This window comes from Puma concolor, chromosome A3, assembly GCF_028749965.1.
Source record: "Puma concolor isolate L17-30 chromosome A3, mPumCon1.1.hap2, whole genome shotgun sequence".
Taxonomy (NCBI): Eukaryota; Metazoa; Chordata; class Mammalia; order Carnivora; family Felidae; genus Puma; species Puma concolor.
The window spans coordinates 27,401,600-27,417,449 of NC_141669.1; the positions used below are offsets into that span (position 1 = coordinate 27,401,600).

The following is a 15,850-nucleotide window of genomic DNA, read 5'->3' on the forward strand; positions in this document are numbered from 1 at the left end:
TAATAATAAATCGCATAACATCCTTTTTCCTCTAATAATTTCATAGTCTTTCCCAAACTACATCAGCTCAAAGATGTAAATTCTTCCCAGATCTTAAATCTATCCTTTTTCCGGGGCGCCTGGGTGGCTCAGTCGGTTAAGTGTCTGACTTCGGCTCAGGTCATGATCTCATGGTTTGTGGGTTTGAGCCCCACGTCGGGCTCTGTGCTGACAGCTCAGAGCCTGGAGCCTGCTTCGGATTCTGGGTCACTGCCTCTCTCTGCCCCTCCCCTGCTTGTGCTCTCTTGCTCTCTCTCTTTCTCTTTCACTCTGTCTCTCAAAATAAATAAATATTAAAAAAATTAAAAATCTGTCCCTTTTCCAATATTGCAACAACTGCCAATTTCACCTTAGTGCTAAATATTAACTTTGTTTTCATGTCGCTAAAGGTCCTGAAAACTTTTTTTCAGGTTGTAAGCATATCATCTAGTATATTAAATCAGTATTTGTTTCTTTATATCTTTTGTGTATCTGTGTCTTTGTTATCTCTTTGTACATTTAAGCACTGTATGTCCTAAATTTATAAATACCTAGGGATAGTCTCTGTTTTAACTCTGGGCTGGATTTGTCATAATAATATGTTTAAAAAGCCCCTTAAAGAAATCATGCTTCGTGAAAATGATACTTTCTATTTATCTTTTGGCACAAGAGAGAGAAGACTTTTGTCCTGCATGCCTATTTTATTAGAAAGTGTTCTTTTGTCATAGGAATTTTGTGCCTCATCAGAAAAGAAAAAGGGGTTCCCCCTTGGTCATCTTAAAGACCCAAAGATCACCTTATTCAAGATAACTGGATTACCTCAAGTTGTTCCAAATGTGTGTGTCATTACTTAAAATGAATTACTTCTGACAGTATTCCCAACATAAATGAGTAACTTATGTAAGATGTCTGCTTGGACAGTGCTTAGAATGGACGGTATATTTTCGCTGCAGACATCTTCACATGGGAATGCTTAATTTGTCATCTTCTTTGAGAAAGTCAGAAAGAGTCCAAGGCACTAAAAATGTTGTCAGACGTTACATGAGATCCAACAGGCTACACGAGCTGTTGTTGGTCTTAAGATCTTAAGCTGACATCTCAAGTATTTAATTGAATGTGCTGAAAGAAAATACGGTGTAGGCTGTTCTTTGCTGTCGACCCCTCCTAAAGCTAATAGACTTAGAGCATTTGGAAAGGTAGAAAATAATTCTTCAAATGAAATTCAGCTCGCTTATTTCGTTTCTCTGTTGGCAGTCAGGACTTAATGTGTTGTGATGCCTTTTATTTATAAATAAGTGAAACAAAAATTGCTAGTAAAGCTAATTTTTCTTAAAAAATTAAAAATGAATTCATGAGGTCCTATTACAGTAATAGTGTTGGGAGCTATTTCAGGAAACATGGGATAATCTGACACCTTGCTTCTATCAGGATATAATTCAAAAGATTAATGCCGCATGACAGGATAAGAAATACAACTTTGATCAGGAAACAGATAATTGTTAGTACTACTTGAGGGGAAGGATTGCAACAAATGGAATTCTCCTGGCAAAAACTTTCAGATGCATTTTAAATAATAAGATATTTTTAGGGGCGCTTGGGTGGCTCAATCGGTTAAGTGTCCGACTTTGGCTCAGGTCATGATCTCACAGTTCATGGGTTCCAGCCCTGTGTTGGGCTCTGTGCTGACCTCTCAGAGCCTGGAGCCTGCTTTGGATTTTGTGTCTCCCTCCCTCTCTGCCCCTCTCCCACTGTGCGCACTCTGACGCGCACTCACTCGCTCGCCCTCTCTCAAAAATAAATAAGTAAACGTTTAAAAAATTTTAAAAAAATAATATATTTTTAGAAGAAAACAGTAGTTAGACATTGATCTTTAGGACGTGGTCTTATAGCTTGATTTGTAGTCTCAGAGTTTTGATAAGATAGAGACCTAATTTAAAAAAATTGTCCTTGTTTATATTTACAGATACTGACGAGTGTCAGCAGGGGAATCTGTGCATAAACGGGCAGTGCAAGAACACTGAGGGCTCCTTCCAGTGTACCTGTGGGCAGGGCTACCAGCTGTCAGCAGCAAAAGACCAGTGTGAAGGTAGGAGTGTGGTTACGTGACCTACTGTGATTTTAGTTAGAGGCACCTGCCCTGAAAAAAGTGTCCTCCGTGAAGTGAGTGTGTCTTTCAGAAACAACCTGGATGATTGCTTAATGGTGCAAGAAAGCAAGGGACCTCAGCTTAAGTCAGAAAAGTCAATAGCACAGGATGGAAAAGGGCTAAATTTGAAAAAAAGGTATTTGTGAGCAGTGGCTGAGCATTAATATTAGGAAGGAAAATTATTGCTCTCTGTGTAATTCCTTACTGCAGAAAATCAGTTCCATTAAATTCATTTGTAAGTTTTACCTACTAGGATTTCAGCAATTAGAATGTTACTATATCAGCCCAGTATTAGGCTGTGGAATGTTAATGACCTTAGTTTTTGTGTGTAGTCAGCTTTTTACCATTTTTCCTTTTTAAAAAAATTTTACCGAACAAGAATTTTCAGCAAGATTGCAATAAGTAGCATCCCCCTCATATCACTGATAAGGTTTGTGAAATAAATCCTGTTCCCACCAGTGATAGTATTTTGGACCTTACTGTGGTTGACCTTAGAGTAAAAGTATATGTATTTCATTGAACCTCATGCAGAATCACTTTACTTCTCAATAAGTATATGCTTCCTGAGATTGAAGATATTTATGGTTTCACCTGTGACAAGTATCAAGTGTCTCGAGTTTTTGAAAAGAAAGATCATTTGAATTTCATTTAAGAACAGAATACACACTCTACAAGGCCAATTTGTTTATTATACGGAAACAAATCCTATCCATGTCTATATGTAAACTTTGAGTAGTGAGTACCAATATCTCTTGGGATGCTATTATAAAAGACAATATGTGATGGTCCTATAACGAGATCTACCAGTATTATCAGAACAGTCCCCAATTTTCCCCTTCTTGAACATGGAAAGACATTACAATAGCCAGTCTAGAAGAGAAGAACACACACAAGCATATCCATGTACACAGATAAATTAAATAACTTGTTCTGGATTCTGCAAGTCTGTCTCAAAGTATTTATACTTTACTTTGTGACTTTTGACCTTAATTGTTAATTAGCCAAGCATTTATCAAATGCCCATCATGCATAAAATACTACAAATGTATATATAATAAGAGAAACCTACAGATAAGATAATCAGGCTATCCTATTCAGCATCCCTTGTTTTGAAGAGCCTGTGATGTCAGTACCAAAAATAAGTCAGACACATGCAAAACCACCCACCAGATTATCCATCGGGGAAAACCGATTTTAGGTGCTAAAATGCCATGATAATCAAATTGATGCTGTAAGCAGAGTGAGGAGAGCAGAGTTGTGAGGGGTCGCTGTGAAACTGATGTTTTTGTTGACTCTTCTAGAATCACATTGCCAGCAGTAGATAAATGTGCTCAGATGTGAGGAACAAAGTCTGTCAACAGCAACATGAATTAATGCCTGTTCACTGTAAAACACTAGATCATTTAAGTAATAAAGGATGTGGTAGACATAGTCCCTGCCCTCAAGAAACTTAAAATCTAAGGGTAAAATAGCTGAATACGTGTAATGTATCATTGTGTCTTCTATTGTGTGGATAGGACACTAGTGTGCTTTAGCCTGAGCTCAGGGTTGAGGTTACAAAACAAATCATCTCTAAGCTGAGGAAATGTGGGTTAAGGAAGAGACAGATTCAGTGGCAATGTAGATATCAGATTGGCTGAGAGGAGGGAAGGGCCATTAGATTTGGCCAGCAAATCATTCAGAGAGAGAGAGAGATGGAGAGAGGGAAAGGAAAGAAAAACTAGGGAAGTCTAATTGCTAGGGGGCTGACAGGTATATCCGTGAAAAAGAAATGAAGACATTCATTGACTTGACACTTCGGCAAACTTCTCCTGTACAGGAGACCATGAATATGTGGACATGAATATGTGTACATGTGTATGTACACATACAGTACATGAATATGTACATGAATATGTGATGCTGTTTTCCAGGAAAACTTTGTTTACAGTAGTAGGAAGTGGGCTGTAGTTTGCTGACCTCTGCTTTAGATTATTATAGGCATAAATGCTTTTAAACTCAAGAGTGTTCTATTTGAACCTGTACAAGAGACTCAGGAAGCTTCATTCAGGTTTATAGATAACAGCAAGGCATTTGCCACCCATCAGTAAATATTGGGATGAATATGTGCAGATTCTTAGCTCACAGGTTAAGATTTTAGGTTCATCTGGATTTTTCCTACTGGAGGATTCATGACCTTTTATTAGAGATCAGTTTAATGAAGAGGCTAAATTAATTATAAACTAGATAGTTTATAGACCTTTTTTTACATGCATGATTAAAAATATTTTTAAAGCACCACTTCTACAGTTTCTTTTTACCCTCTGGTTCCTAGATATTGATGAATGTCAGCATCATCATCTCTGCAGTAATGGACAGTGCAGGAACACAGAGGGCTCCTTCCTCTGTGTTTGTGACCAGGGTTACAGAGCATCCACCCTTGGAGACCACTGTGAAGGTGAGAACTGCTCTTGATTGCAGGGTCCTAGAGAGATCTGGACATCATCCTGGCTTCTCTTCTTGAATCCAACCTTTGGACTTCACAGTTGAGGACATTAGGTCCCTGGAAAAACATTTGCCTCATGGTCACACAAATAATGAAAAGAAGCTGGTAGAATGCAGGCTTTCCTTGTACTGCTTAGAACTGTTTTCTAGAAGAATTATGCCAACTAAAGGAGTAAAGAATTGAATTAGCCTTAGCTTCTCTCAGCTTTAGATGGTTTCTCCTGAGTATATAGTTCTGAACGGTAACACCTTGTGTATGTAGGTCCAGCATCCAAATAAGTAAACACAAATTAATTTTCTAGATTCCTGAAAAGTTTTTAAGAGCTAAAGTTTAATTCAGTTTTGAGCGTTTTGCCTAAATAGGTCTAAAAGATACGCCAGGTATACAGCATGGTGTAATTGTTAACTACCTACTACACCACTGCCTGGCCATGCCTCAGAACCCCTGGGGTGGTCTGGGCTGCAGGGCTGGTCTGTCACCAGCCTGTTCACATGTGAATTGTCTCTGCTCACTGTCTACCCAACTAACCATTTTTTCCCAATTTACCCTCTGTTGTACTGCAAGTAAGCCCTGTCAGTTGTGAAACCAGGAATGTGAGCTTGGCAGGGTTGTGTCTCACATGGAGAGTTAGAGTTGTGAGTGAGGGTCTGAACCCCACTCTGGAGAGAAGCACATGAGGTTTTTAGTGAGTGGTTTGTGACACAAATGTGACATATTTGTGGCACAGTGTGTCATACATTGAAAAATGGCTATGATAGCTTTCTCATTTGTCAGTCCCTGTTGGTTGGGAAAGATCGTTATACTTTATAGCCTCCTGTTTTACTAACGAAAGAACTTTGTGCCAGCATGGACAACCTTTCCGGAGGGCAGTTGGGGGCAGTTGCAGAGGCCCTAAGATGTTGTTACTGCTGAATCAGCAAATCATCTAGGATTTGATCTTAAGATAATGGTGTTCTTTAAAGGGCTGATAACTCCAGTGAAAAGTTATAATTAACATACCTCTTGATAAATAGGCAAACAAGTGATAAACCAAAGTAATGAAATTTGCTTGAGAAATCAGGTATTGGGAACTCCAGCACATATGGGTGGTTCAACATGGTGGCTTTCCAAGGTGGGAGAAGAGGGCGTGTAGCTGGGAGCTAGTCATGAACAACCTATTTCAGAAGTAAGTATGTGACAAGACACATGCTGAGGTATTGAAAACCTAAATTGACCCCCAGCATCTCTCCTGCCCAAATCTCTGACCTGGCCAAGAGGGTAACCAAGCCATTGATTGGTCCTCAGTAGAAGGCATGCTCCTTTTTTTTGGCTGTTTTCATGTGTAACCGTCTCATCAGAAGTCCGGAATTTTTATTCTATCAACATCAGTTGTGTGAAAAGCCAAACAAAAGCTTTTTAGCCAGTTTGCTCATCATTGTTAATATATATTCAATAAGAAAGTTTCTTTTGGAGTATATAATCAGTCCTTTTTCTCTTAAAGTCAGGGCTCATTTCCCTAGTGTTCTAGGTTATAAATAGGACTGGAGTCCATTCAACTAATTCAGTGCTCCCTTTGAAACTATAATAGCACTTCAGCCTGCTAATTCTCAACTAGTGGTGTTTCTGACCCTCCCCAGTGTTATGTAGCTGTAATTAACTGAGCTGTTACTGTTCACACCCCTCTCACAGCTGTGGGAGGAAGAACCGTCTTTCTTGTTGGCTTTTGTATTTACATGTGTAACTTTCCTCTAATAACTCTGGCAAGGGCCTTGTTTTCTTGCAGTGTTACCCTACAATTCTGCTGGCCTTCTCGCAGAGTCAGAATCCCAAGGATTGTGCTAATTTCTGTGTGTTACTTACTCCAGCATGCTCGGTAGCCACTCAGTCTGTGAAGGGTGGCCTCAGCTGTCCCGGTCATTAGAGGCCTTGGCATCGCAGCCATCAAAGGCTCTGCCTTGGACATGTTCCCCTTCTAGATACAATCTCTCCTTCCATACCTCCCTTAGCATCTTCCTTACCCTGTCACAGTGTTTGCTCCATGCTAGTCCCTTGCAAAACCTCAGAACGATACAGGATTCACTCTTTCTGTGGCCCGTCTCTCTCGGTCTTCTCTTTGTGGACCAATCCAAAAAGGTGAGAAGAAGTGCTAGTATTTGTTTCCTATGACACTTCATTCCAAGTCAGAATCACTCATGTTTTCATGTATGCATTCATTCAACAAATACCTGAGTGCCAGTTTGTGCCAGGTACTGACCTGGGTACAGGATATACAGCAATAAACCAAACAGGCAATTTCTGCCTTTGTGGAGGTAACATTCTAGTGAGGGAGTTAACGATGCACATGATAAACAAGTAAAACATATAGTTCATTAAGTGGCAGTAAACACTATGGAGGAAAATAAAGGAGGATATACAGGGAGTGTGGAGGGAGGGGGGTGATCTTACAGAGGCAAGCAGAAGTTTCTTTGAGATAATGGCATTTGATTATTTATAGGAAGACCATTCCGTTCAAAGGACTAGCAGATGCAAAGGCACTGAGAAATAGGCTTTGTAGAAGAGACTAGGAGTTTAACTTGCACACTTTAAGTTTGGGATGTCTATAATGAGTATCGGAATGAAGATCTCTGAAAGGCAGTTGGAACTGTGCATGTGGAATTCAGGGGTGAGTCCTGGGTTTGGAATCATTAACATGTATAGAGATAGTGTTTAAGCCATAAAATTGGAAGACATCACCAAGGGAGTGAGTATGGCTAGAAGAGAGAAGGGGTCCAAAGATGGAGTCCTGGCCTTTCATTTATAAGTGAGGAGGAGAATAGGAATTAGCAAAGGGGATTGAGAACATGTGGCAGGAGAGGAAAGAGGAAAATCAAGATCTAAGAGAAGAAGACACCACAGAGATTAGGGAGTCATGAACTTTGACATGAATGAATGTTTGACACATATTGCTGCTGGGGAAGATGTAGGCCAGGACTGACCATGGGATTTAACAGGGTGGAGAGTCCTGGCGATTTTGACCAATGCAAAGGATTTAGGATTTAGCAGTGAAGGAGTAACCAAGATTAACTCTTGTTTCCTTAAAGCCTGTTGCTCCAATCCTAGAAGGGCTCTGTCTGTCTTTCGTGCCACCCTAGGTGGTGTTGCAGGACAGTCTCGTGTTGGGCTCTTTTAACATTCAACTACTTTTTTTTCTCTTTGAAGATCTGAATTCAGGTCTGAAAAAATTTTAGATTAAATCAGACTCTAATGCACTGAGTTTTCAAATCTACACAGTTATTTATAAACACGAGATATTGTTTCTTTTTCTCACATGTTATTTCTCAGATTTTGAAAAATGCATGAACATGAAATTATTTTAAAGTAGTGTGAACAAAGCTGATATGCTTCCATTATGCTAAGGCAAACATCTAGGTAATGGAGTATTTCTCTTGTTGATGAAATGCATGCTCTCAGGACTCTCCTTCATCTTTTTTGAATTGGGATTTTTTCACATAATGCTGATAATCAAATATGCCTTTCCTTGGTTATCTCAGTTTCCTACAGAACACAGAAAGGTAAATCACAAAACCAACCATCTACTCAGCACTCATTAGAATAGCTGTAGAGCTATTAGGATAAATATGGAAACCTGGAGCTCTTACGCCTGCCTTGGGAATGTAAAGTGGTGTAGCCACCTTAGGAGGCTGTTTTATCACAAGTAAACTTACTCTGTGACCCAGCTACTCTACCCCTAGGAATTTACTCAAGGAAAAATGAAAGCTTCTGGTTACACATAGACATACACATGAATGTTTATCAAAACTTTATGCATAATAGCCACACTGTAAACAGTTCAGCTACTCATCCTAAGTAAATGGGTCAACGAATTGCGGTACCTTCATATGGCACAGTACTAAGCAATAAAGAAGAGAGAGCTGTTGGTACACACAGTAACTTAGATCAATCTCAAAGACACTGTGCTGATCAGAGGAAGCCACACAGAAAAAGGGCACAAGGAAATTTTTAGGGTGATGGAAATGCCTACACCTTTTTTTTTTTTTTCCTATGGCTGGTCCAGTTGATTCATTTAATGCATATTTTAAGGCAAAGATTCATAGTAGACTAGTATTTATTCCCATTTGGCACAGTCATTATTGAAAATAAATCAGAGATTTGGGGCTTATAAATTATTTTCATAGAATTTATATCTAAAAGTCTATTCTCAATTAGAAATCTTTTAGAAATCTTGATTTAGCAAGGGTCAGTTCGCTGGTGAACAAAATATTCTGTGGCGTATTCACATTTCATGGGGACACTTACGCCTGCATATGCTCTTACCTGTCTCGTGCATAATTTTCTTTTAGTGTCTCTTCCATGGCAGTTGTAACACCCAAGGCATTAGATGAATTATGAATGGAAATTTTAAGGTCAGACTGGCAAAAGAGTCAAAGGGAAATGTCACAAGCCTTAGGTCTGTAACTACAGAATAGCATTCTTACAGAGATCTCTCACAGTTCCTTAAAAAATGATTGCATTTTGCAATGATAGAAGAATCCAACAGTGATCCCAGCAGATGTAAACCGATACAGAAATGCCTGTACCTTGATTCCGACCGTGGTCACAAGAATGTATCTACATTTGTCAAAAGTCATTGAACTGGATTCTTAAAATTAGATGCACGTATTGTATATAAGTTATACGTCCGTGAAGTCGGAAAAAGTGATAACCCACTTCAGTTTTGACAAAGTCACATCGGCTGGGTTTTATTTTTAGGATCAGGATTCAGAAACATTTTGATCTAGGGGAAGCATAAAACAAGTATAACTTGTTTTTCTTTTGGTGGAATAAAATTATAAGCTGCTTTCTTATTTCTCTTTTATTTGACTCATGAATGGTACAGGAGCCAGTTAGTTAAGTGGATTGGGTTCTATGAGGAAAATTTAAGCTGGTGTGCCAGCATTTTGAACGAGACAGCGAGGGAGGTTGAGACTACAGCAGTCTCCATGTTCACTTCTTCCTGGAACTTCTCATGCATTTTCACAGCAATCATAATTATTTGCAAGAAATGCCATCCTATGCCAGAATTCTGAGAAAACAAAGACGTTTTTGTTCCTCAGCTTTCTGCAGTGCTAATAATTGAAATCCTGTACAGACAACAGAAGAGGGAGTCATGGACTGTGTTAGGGATAATGAGCTCTGACTGGAAGTAAATGTGGTAATAAACAGCCCTCTTGAAAGATCTGCCCAGCATTCATGCCATGAGGGGGGTCATTAATTGTCTCACACGCTCACAGTCAGAACTCATTATTGGTAACGTAAACCATGTTTAGTTGCACATATGCTATAAATACATACATTTAAAGAATCCAGTCAACCTCAAACCTATTGGTGATAGCTGCTGAGTAAGTGGCTTCAGTGAAGCTTTTGATCTTGCTGATTCCCTTTCCCTCCAAAATCTCCTCTTCTTCCCCTCCTCCACTTTCCACCCTGCTGTCCAGGCCTCAAGTAAATCCCTTCTGTTAGGCAAAGCCACCTTTGTTTTTTTATGACACCTCTTCTCTAAATCCATGTGACACGTGAAGTTGGTACCATTCTTTTGACAAGTGATTATATATTTTGACAACTCTTAGCTTAAATTTTTTTGAACTTATAAAACAATGTGATATTTCGTGTTCATTTTGATTAATATAATTTGGGTTTCTTTGAACAGTCATTTCTCTTTGTGAGCATGAATCATGCCAAATACTTTCAAATTTTTCTTGTAATGCATAATACAGGATCTTGTATAAATAGATGCTCAAGATATTCTTAATACGTATTTGAAGAATCTTTTTTATTCCCTATTATCACCAAGAATGTAAACAAGTAAATTGTTTAGTACAGAGTTTTGACTTTTCCTCTTGCAAATTTCATTTGATGTTGAAACTTTAATTTACGTATTGTTCAAAGCCAAAATCTTTTCAAAATACTTTATTTCAAAAAACTCTGATAGTTAGAAATCTGTCCTCCATTAAAAATCATGTATTGTGTGAGATGTAAAACAATGTTCATTTATGTGATTTTTATGTGTAAGGGTAATGTTTAGTTTTTTTAAATATAGTTTATTCCACCTTTAAAATTATTTTAATTGACTTATAGATATCAATGAATGCTTGGAGGACAAGAGTGTTTGCCAAGGAGGAGACTGCATTAACACCGAAGGGTCCTATGATTGTACGTGTCCAGATGGATTCCAGCTAAATGACAATAAAGGATGTGAAGGTATTTCTCTGTTTTTTAAGTCCTAATTTACATAGTTGTTCAGTTCTGTGATGCTTTCTGAATATAGTCTGTGGCTTTACCCATTTGTATATAAATGAGCTGTGCCAGTTAATGGTATTAAAATATCTTTCTTGGGTCTGCATCAAGTATGAGAAGTTCTCACTTTGCACTGCACCATGGTAACCGAAACTCCTGCCTTTTGGAACTGTGTGCCAGCTTTGCAAGCTATCGTGGCAACTGAGGTCACCTGTACTTTGCTGTTCCTTCCACGGGCCAATCTTGGTGCTATATTATAAAGTCTGGCTTTTTTATGTCCTTCGTGGGTGTATTTCATTTTGTCTCATTGCTGGTATTTATCTTTCCTTGTCTTGATCCCTGTTTTATCCTGTATCCAGCTTTTCCTCTTCCTAAAAAACCTCATTAATAATTTGGTCAAAAGTATAAAGGTATAGAAGATAGGATTTCCTATTTCTTCAAAGGGCTATCACAGTTCATCTCCCAAACAAAGGTGTAGAGGAAACAAGGTACTAATAAGAACACAGCACCAATCACAAGAGCTTTAATCAAACACCTACTATGTGCCGATTACTATAGGTACCTCAGGGATTTTTAGAGAATTGAACAGGCAGCTTTTTAAAATATCCATTTGGTGCATGAGTAACTGAGGATCAGAGAAGTTAATTAGCATGCTCCTCCCTAATAAGTAGTGGAGCTGAGATTCGAATCCAAGATCTTTTTCTGCTGTTTTGCTCTACATTGCCCTACCGATTATTACTTCATTTATAGCCAAAATAAAGAAGACTGTGAGATTCAGTGTTTTCCCCCCAGTATAGCACACTGAGTTACCAGTAATGCTGCGACTAAAAAATCAGATTATCTAAACACCACCCCCCCACCAAGTTTTCCTTTACATTAGTCTTCATAAATCCATGCCTGTTGTTTCCATTGAAGGCTCTCATTTATATTTACCTTTATACGGATTCATTTCTGCTACTTGGATAAATTTTTTTTTCATCATTGTCTCCCCTCCATTACTATCCCAAAGTACATATAAGTAAAGGATTGTTAGAGTTCCTCTTTATCTACTGCTACTGGACATGAGTGACTTTCTTATTGTAGATGGTCATCAATTGTGTCTCCTTTCACATGCCCCAGATGTATAGTACTTGACAGGGTAGATGGTCTGTACTCTCTACGATGTGGTACTGAAATATTACTCTACCCTATGTCCGTACCATTACCCACACACCCAGCTGTGTGTCACTGAAATACAAAAGACATGAGCCCTGGCCTCAAGATCTTTTAAAATTAATTTACTTACTGATCCCAAGATTTAACTATACTGTGATACCCTCTATTTGTTTGCCATCTTGATGTAGTAAGGTGAATTTAAAGTGTTTAGTATTTCCAATGCAGAAATTAAATGTGCTTGGATTTAATACAATAGAGAAGAAATATTTGAATTATAAAATTATGTGTGAATATTTCCATTTTGGAACTTTTGCATCTTAAAATGGATCTTGGCTTATATAAAAATGCCAAGAGATGCCCCCTAAAAAACAACTGTAACCTGCTTTTATTATAGACATTTGGGTTTAAAAGTGATACTTTCTTTTCTAACTCCTCGTTCTTTTCTAATTCCTTTCCCCCACAATGTTTTGACCTGCTAGAGGCAAACCAAGCCTTGTGTAAGTGGATAGTGATTTCATATTGCAGATTTCATAAACTTCTAGAGTCAAATCATAAGGAAGTAATTTAGTCATATGATTTATTAATTGCACTACTGTCTTCTCTCAGTACATTAAATTTGTGATTTGATATCAACTCAAATATGTCACTCCTCCAAACATGTTTTATGAACTCTAAATCATTATTAAATTGACTTCATGCTCTGTCACATTGGTGATTCTTGTTTTCCAGAATAAATTACAATGTGTGCTTGAAAAACTTAAATCCAAACAAATGAAAAATATTCCTGAAAGGGGGTTTTAGTAATGTTTAAAGAATATTATCTATGAATTTGCTACATCACCCACCTTCTCTGATTAGAGGCTGTTTACAATGGCATGTACTAAATGGCATGTCTTAAATCCTCTCCTTTGGCTGTGTCAGTGGAGACAGCCTGGTGATCTTTCACTCTGCCTGAAGTCACTGGTCTACTTCTGTCTAGTCTCATGGCTAGTCACATTCTGTACATGGGCATAGATTTCAGAGTTTGTTTTAATGCTGACAATGTAATTGATGCCAGTGCTAATAACCATAGGACATATTTGAATGACCATGTGCGATAGACGTAAGCTTTAAACTTTACCTAACAATCTGAAGATAGTTCCATGTTCAGTAAGGCATTTTCAGTTGGAAGTGTAATAGTCTCTTCCCCCAGCAAAATTAATGCTGAGATACAGACAGCATGGAAATTCCATGTTAATAGTCTGTGTAGGAATGTGACAGCGTACATTTGAGATTCAGAACACACTTCAGTTTCGCGTTTTGACTTACACATGCCAAACTGTGAATTTCTGTGGAATCTCGGACCCATGAAAGAAACCCAACTTAAATATAGTCTGGCTTTCAGCTGAGTTACTAGCAGCATAGTTTAGAAATGCCTCAATAAGTACAACCCAAATTGAATGCATATGTTTCTCTAGTTCCAGATACTCATGTTGTTCTTTTTTAGCGGTTTCCTGGAAAAAAGTCTGGGAATTCGTCTTCAGTTCCTGTCATCAAACTTTTTAGACAATTATTTGTTAATCAGTGACTTCTCTTGAAGCAAGAACTTTATGCACATTATTCCCTGTGCAGAGTTGCAAGCTGGCAGCATTTAAAGGGCCAACATTGAGGCACAGGATAAAATAAGCCTATGGATAACCTTTTGGGTTTCACCAGATGGATATGGACCTTGGGCTTGACCCCTAGGCCAGTGGAACTTTATTGAACCTTGTTGCCCAGATAGAAGTAACTCAGGGCAGCAGATTGGGAAGAAAGAATGCAACTAAAAGCCCAGAGAAGGTCAGAGTTAAAAAGAGGTGACCAATGTAAGGTATTACCAGTAAGTAGAGACCAATCATAGAAGGTATCAGAGATTTTATAAAAGAAGTGAAGAATTTCACAGAGTGAAGTCACATTGAGAAATAGTCGAATAGAAAATGATTCATTGCTCTTCCTTGAAATATTTTTAAGTTAGTGCCAATAACAAAAATGGGGGAGTATTGTTAAGAAAACATGAGTAATTCCTGCTTGGTTTCTTATTTTGATTCAGTGGTGGTTAGGCCAGCTAGTGCGAATTACATGGTGGATGGAATGGTGAAGAGTTAAGGATTAATTCAGAGAAGTGAATAAATCAGTGATACTGCCAGCATTTCCGTCACACAATGAGATGAGTAGGTAAAAGGAAGACCACCTGCATTCTGGATGCAGAGAAAGGGATGACTTTCTGGAGGAGAACTGTAGGGTTGATGGTTCGGCATGTTCTAGAAGTCACTAGGAAGGGCTTATAATCCATACCTTTCCCATGTGCCCATTAAGCTTGGCAGTTATTCGTGTTGGCTCCTGCCCCCCGTTACACGGTGAGCTTCAAAATGGCAAGTGCCCCAGCCTGTTCAGCCTTCTCATAGAAAGCATTCAGTAAGTGAGGGGCGCCTGGGTGGCTCAGTTGGTTAAGTGTCTGACTTCGGCTCAGGTCGTGATCTTGCGATTCATGGGTTCAAGCCCCGTGTCGGGCTTTGGGCTGACAGCTCAGAGCCTGGAGCCTGCTTTGGATTCTGTGTCTCTCTCTCTCTCTGCCCCTCCCCCATTCTTGCTCTGTCTCTTTCAATCTCTTCCTCAAAGATAAATAAACATTAAATTTGTTTTTAAAAAAAGCATTCAGTAAGTGTTTTTAATTGAATTAGAGATGGACTTCTAGAAAGATGTATCAAGGGCCTCTTTACCAAGAGGTAAAGGAGGGTTTAGGAGACTCCAGGAAGGTAGGGCAAAAGCCTTACTAGGGTTCCTGCCTGCAAGGTGCCAAGAACCTGTGATAGTTTTCATGGCCCCAGTTAACTAAGAATTCCTCAACGAATCATGGTTTAATTAGAGAATGAACATCACTGAAATTTTGTGGTGGGCAAATATTCGTAATACATTATGAATGTGCTGTAGTAGGAGTTAGGGACTCCATTCAACTATGCAGTTCTCTTCAAGGGAACTTGTAATAAGAGACACAGCTGAGTAAAACAACGATTAAAACAAGTGCAAATAGGTAGTTGCCTGTATCGGTACCAGTGTGATTAGGTGAAACATTCTCCAGGATTGCTGATGTGGTCAGTGTGAGCACTGCTATCCAAAATGATTAGGACTAGTTTGATGAACATTTCACTTTCATGTACTATCAGTGTTTAGGAGTGAATCATGACCCTGGCCATGAGGAGCATAATCATTCTTCATTCAGGACAAGCAGAGTATAAGATGGCCGACACAAGTTTACAGCATTATTTGTTCATGAGTCTTAATAATCATAGCTAGTGGGGCACCTGGGTGACTCATCCGGCTAAGTGTCTGACTCTTGATTTCAACTAAGGTCATGATCTTGTAGTTCGTGAGATGGAGCCCCACATCAGGGATTTTCTGTCTTTTACTCTCTGTCCCTTCCCTGCTCATGCTTGCTCGCTCTCTCTCTCTCTCTCTCAAAATAAATAAATAAACATGATAAAAAAATAATCATAGCTACCACTTTTTGGCCCTTAGCTGTATGTTAGGCTCTGCACTAGGCATTTGATCCTCATTCCCTAATTGCATCATCACAAAGCTGTGCAGGTAATGAACACTTTCCTGGTCTGAAAGGTCTTCTTTTTCTTGTACTTTTATTTCTTTTATCCATTTTCAACCAAATATAGATTGGAGTCTATTTCATTTATATATTCGGCAGACATATGTAAAGTGCCACTTGGAGCCAAACACTGTCAATAAGATGTGTCCATCTGTGCCCTCAAGTTCACATCGGGGCA

At 38.8% G+C, this 15,850-nt stretch overlaps 1 protein-coding gene across 8 annotated transcripts in view; it reads left to right on the forward strand.

Moving 5' to 3' along the window:
* The window catches only part of LTBP1 (latent transforming growth factor beta binding protein 1), a 403,312-nt gene that overhangs the window by 310,031 nt on the left and 77,431 nt on the right, over positions 1 to 15,850 (forward strand). For all 8 annotated transcript variants that reach the window (XM_086700338.1, XM_086700340.1, XM_086700343.1 and 5 more), the window contains 3 exons: positions 1,982 to 2,104; positions 4,479 to 4,601; positions 10,743 to 10,865. In XM_086700338.1, the coding sequence (XP_086556464.1) occupies positions 1,982 to 2,104; positions 4,479 to 4,601; positions 10,743 to 10,865 (369 nt within the window). The remainder of the gene's footprint in view (positions 1 to 1,981; positions 2,105 to 4,478; positions 4,602 to 10,742; positions 10,866 to 15,850) is intronic.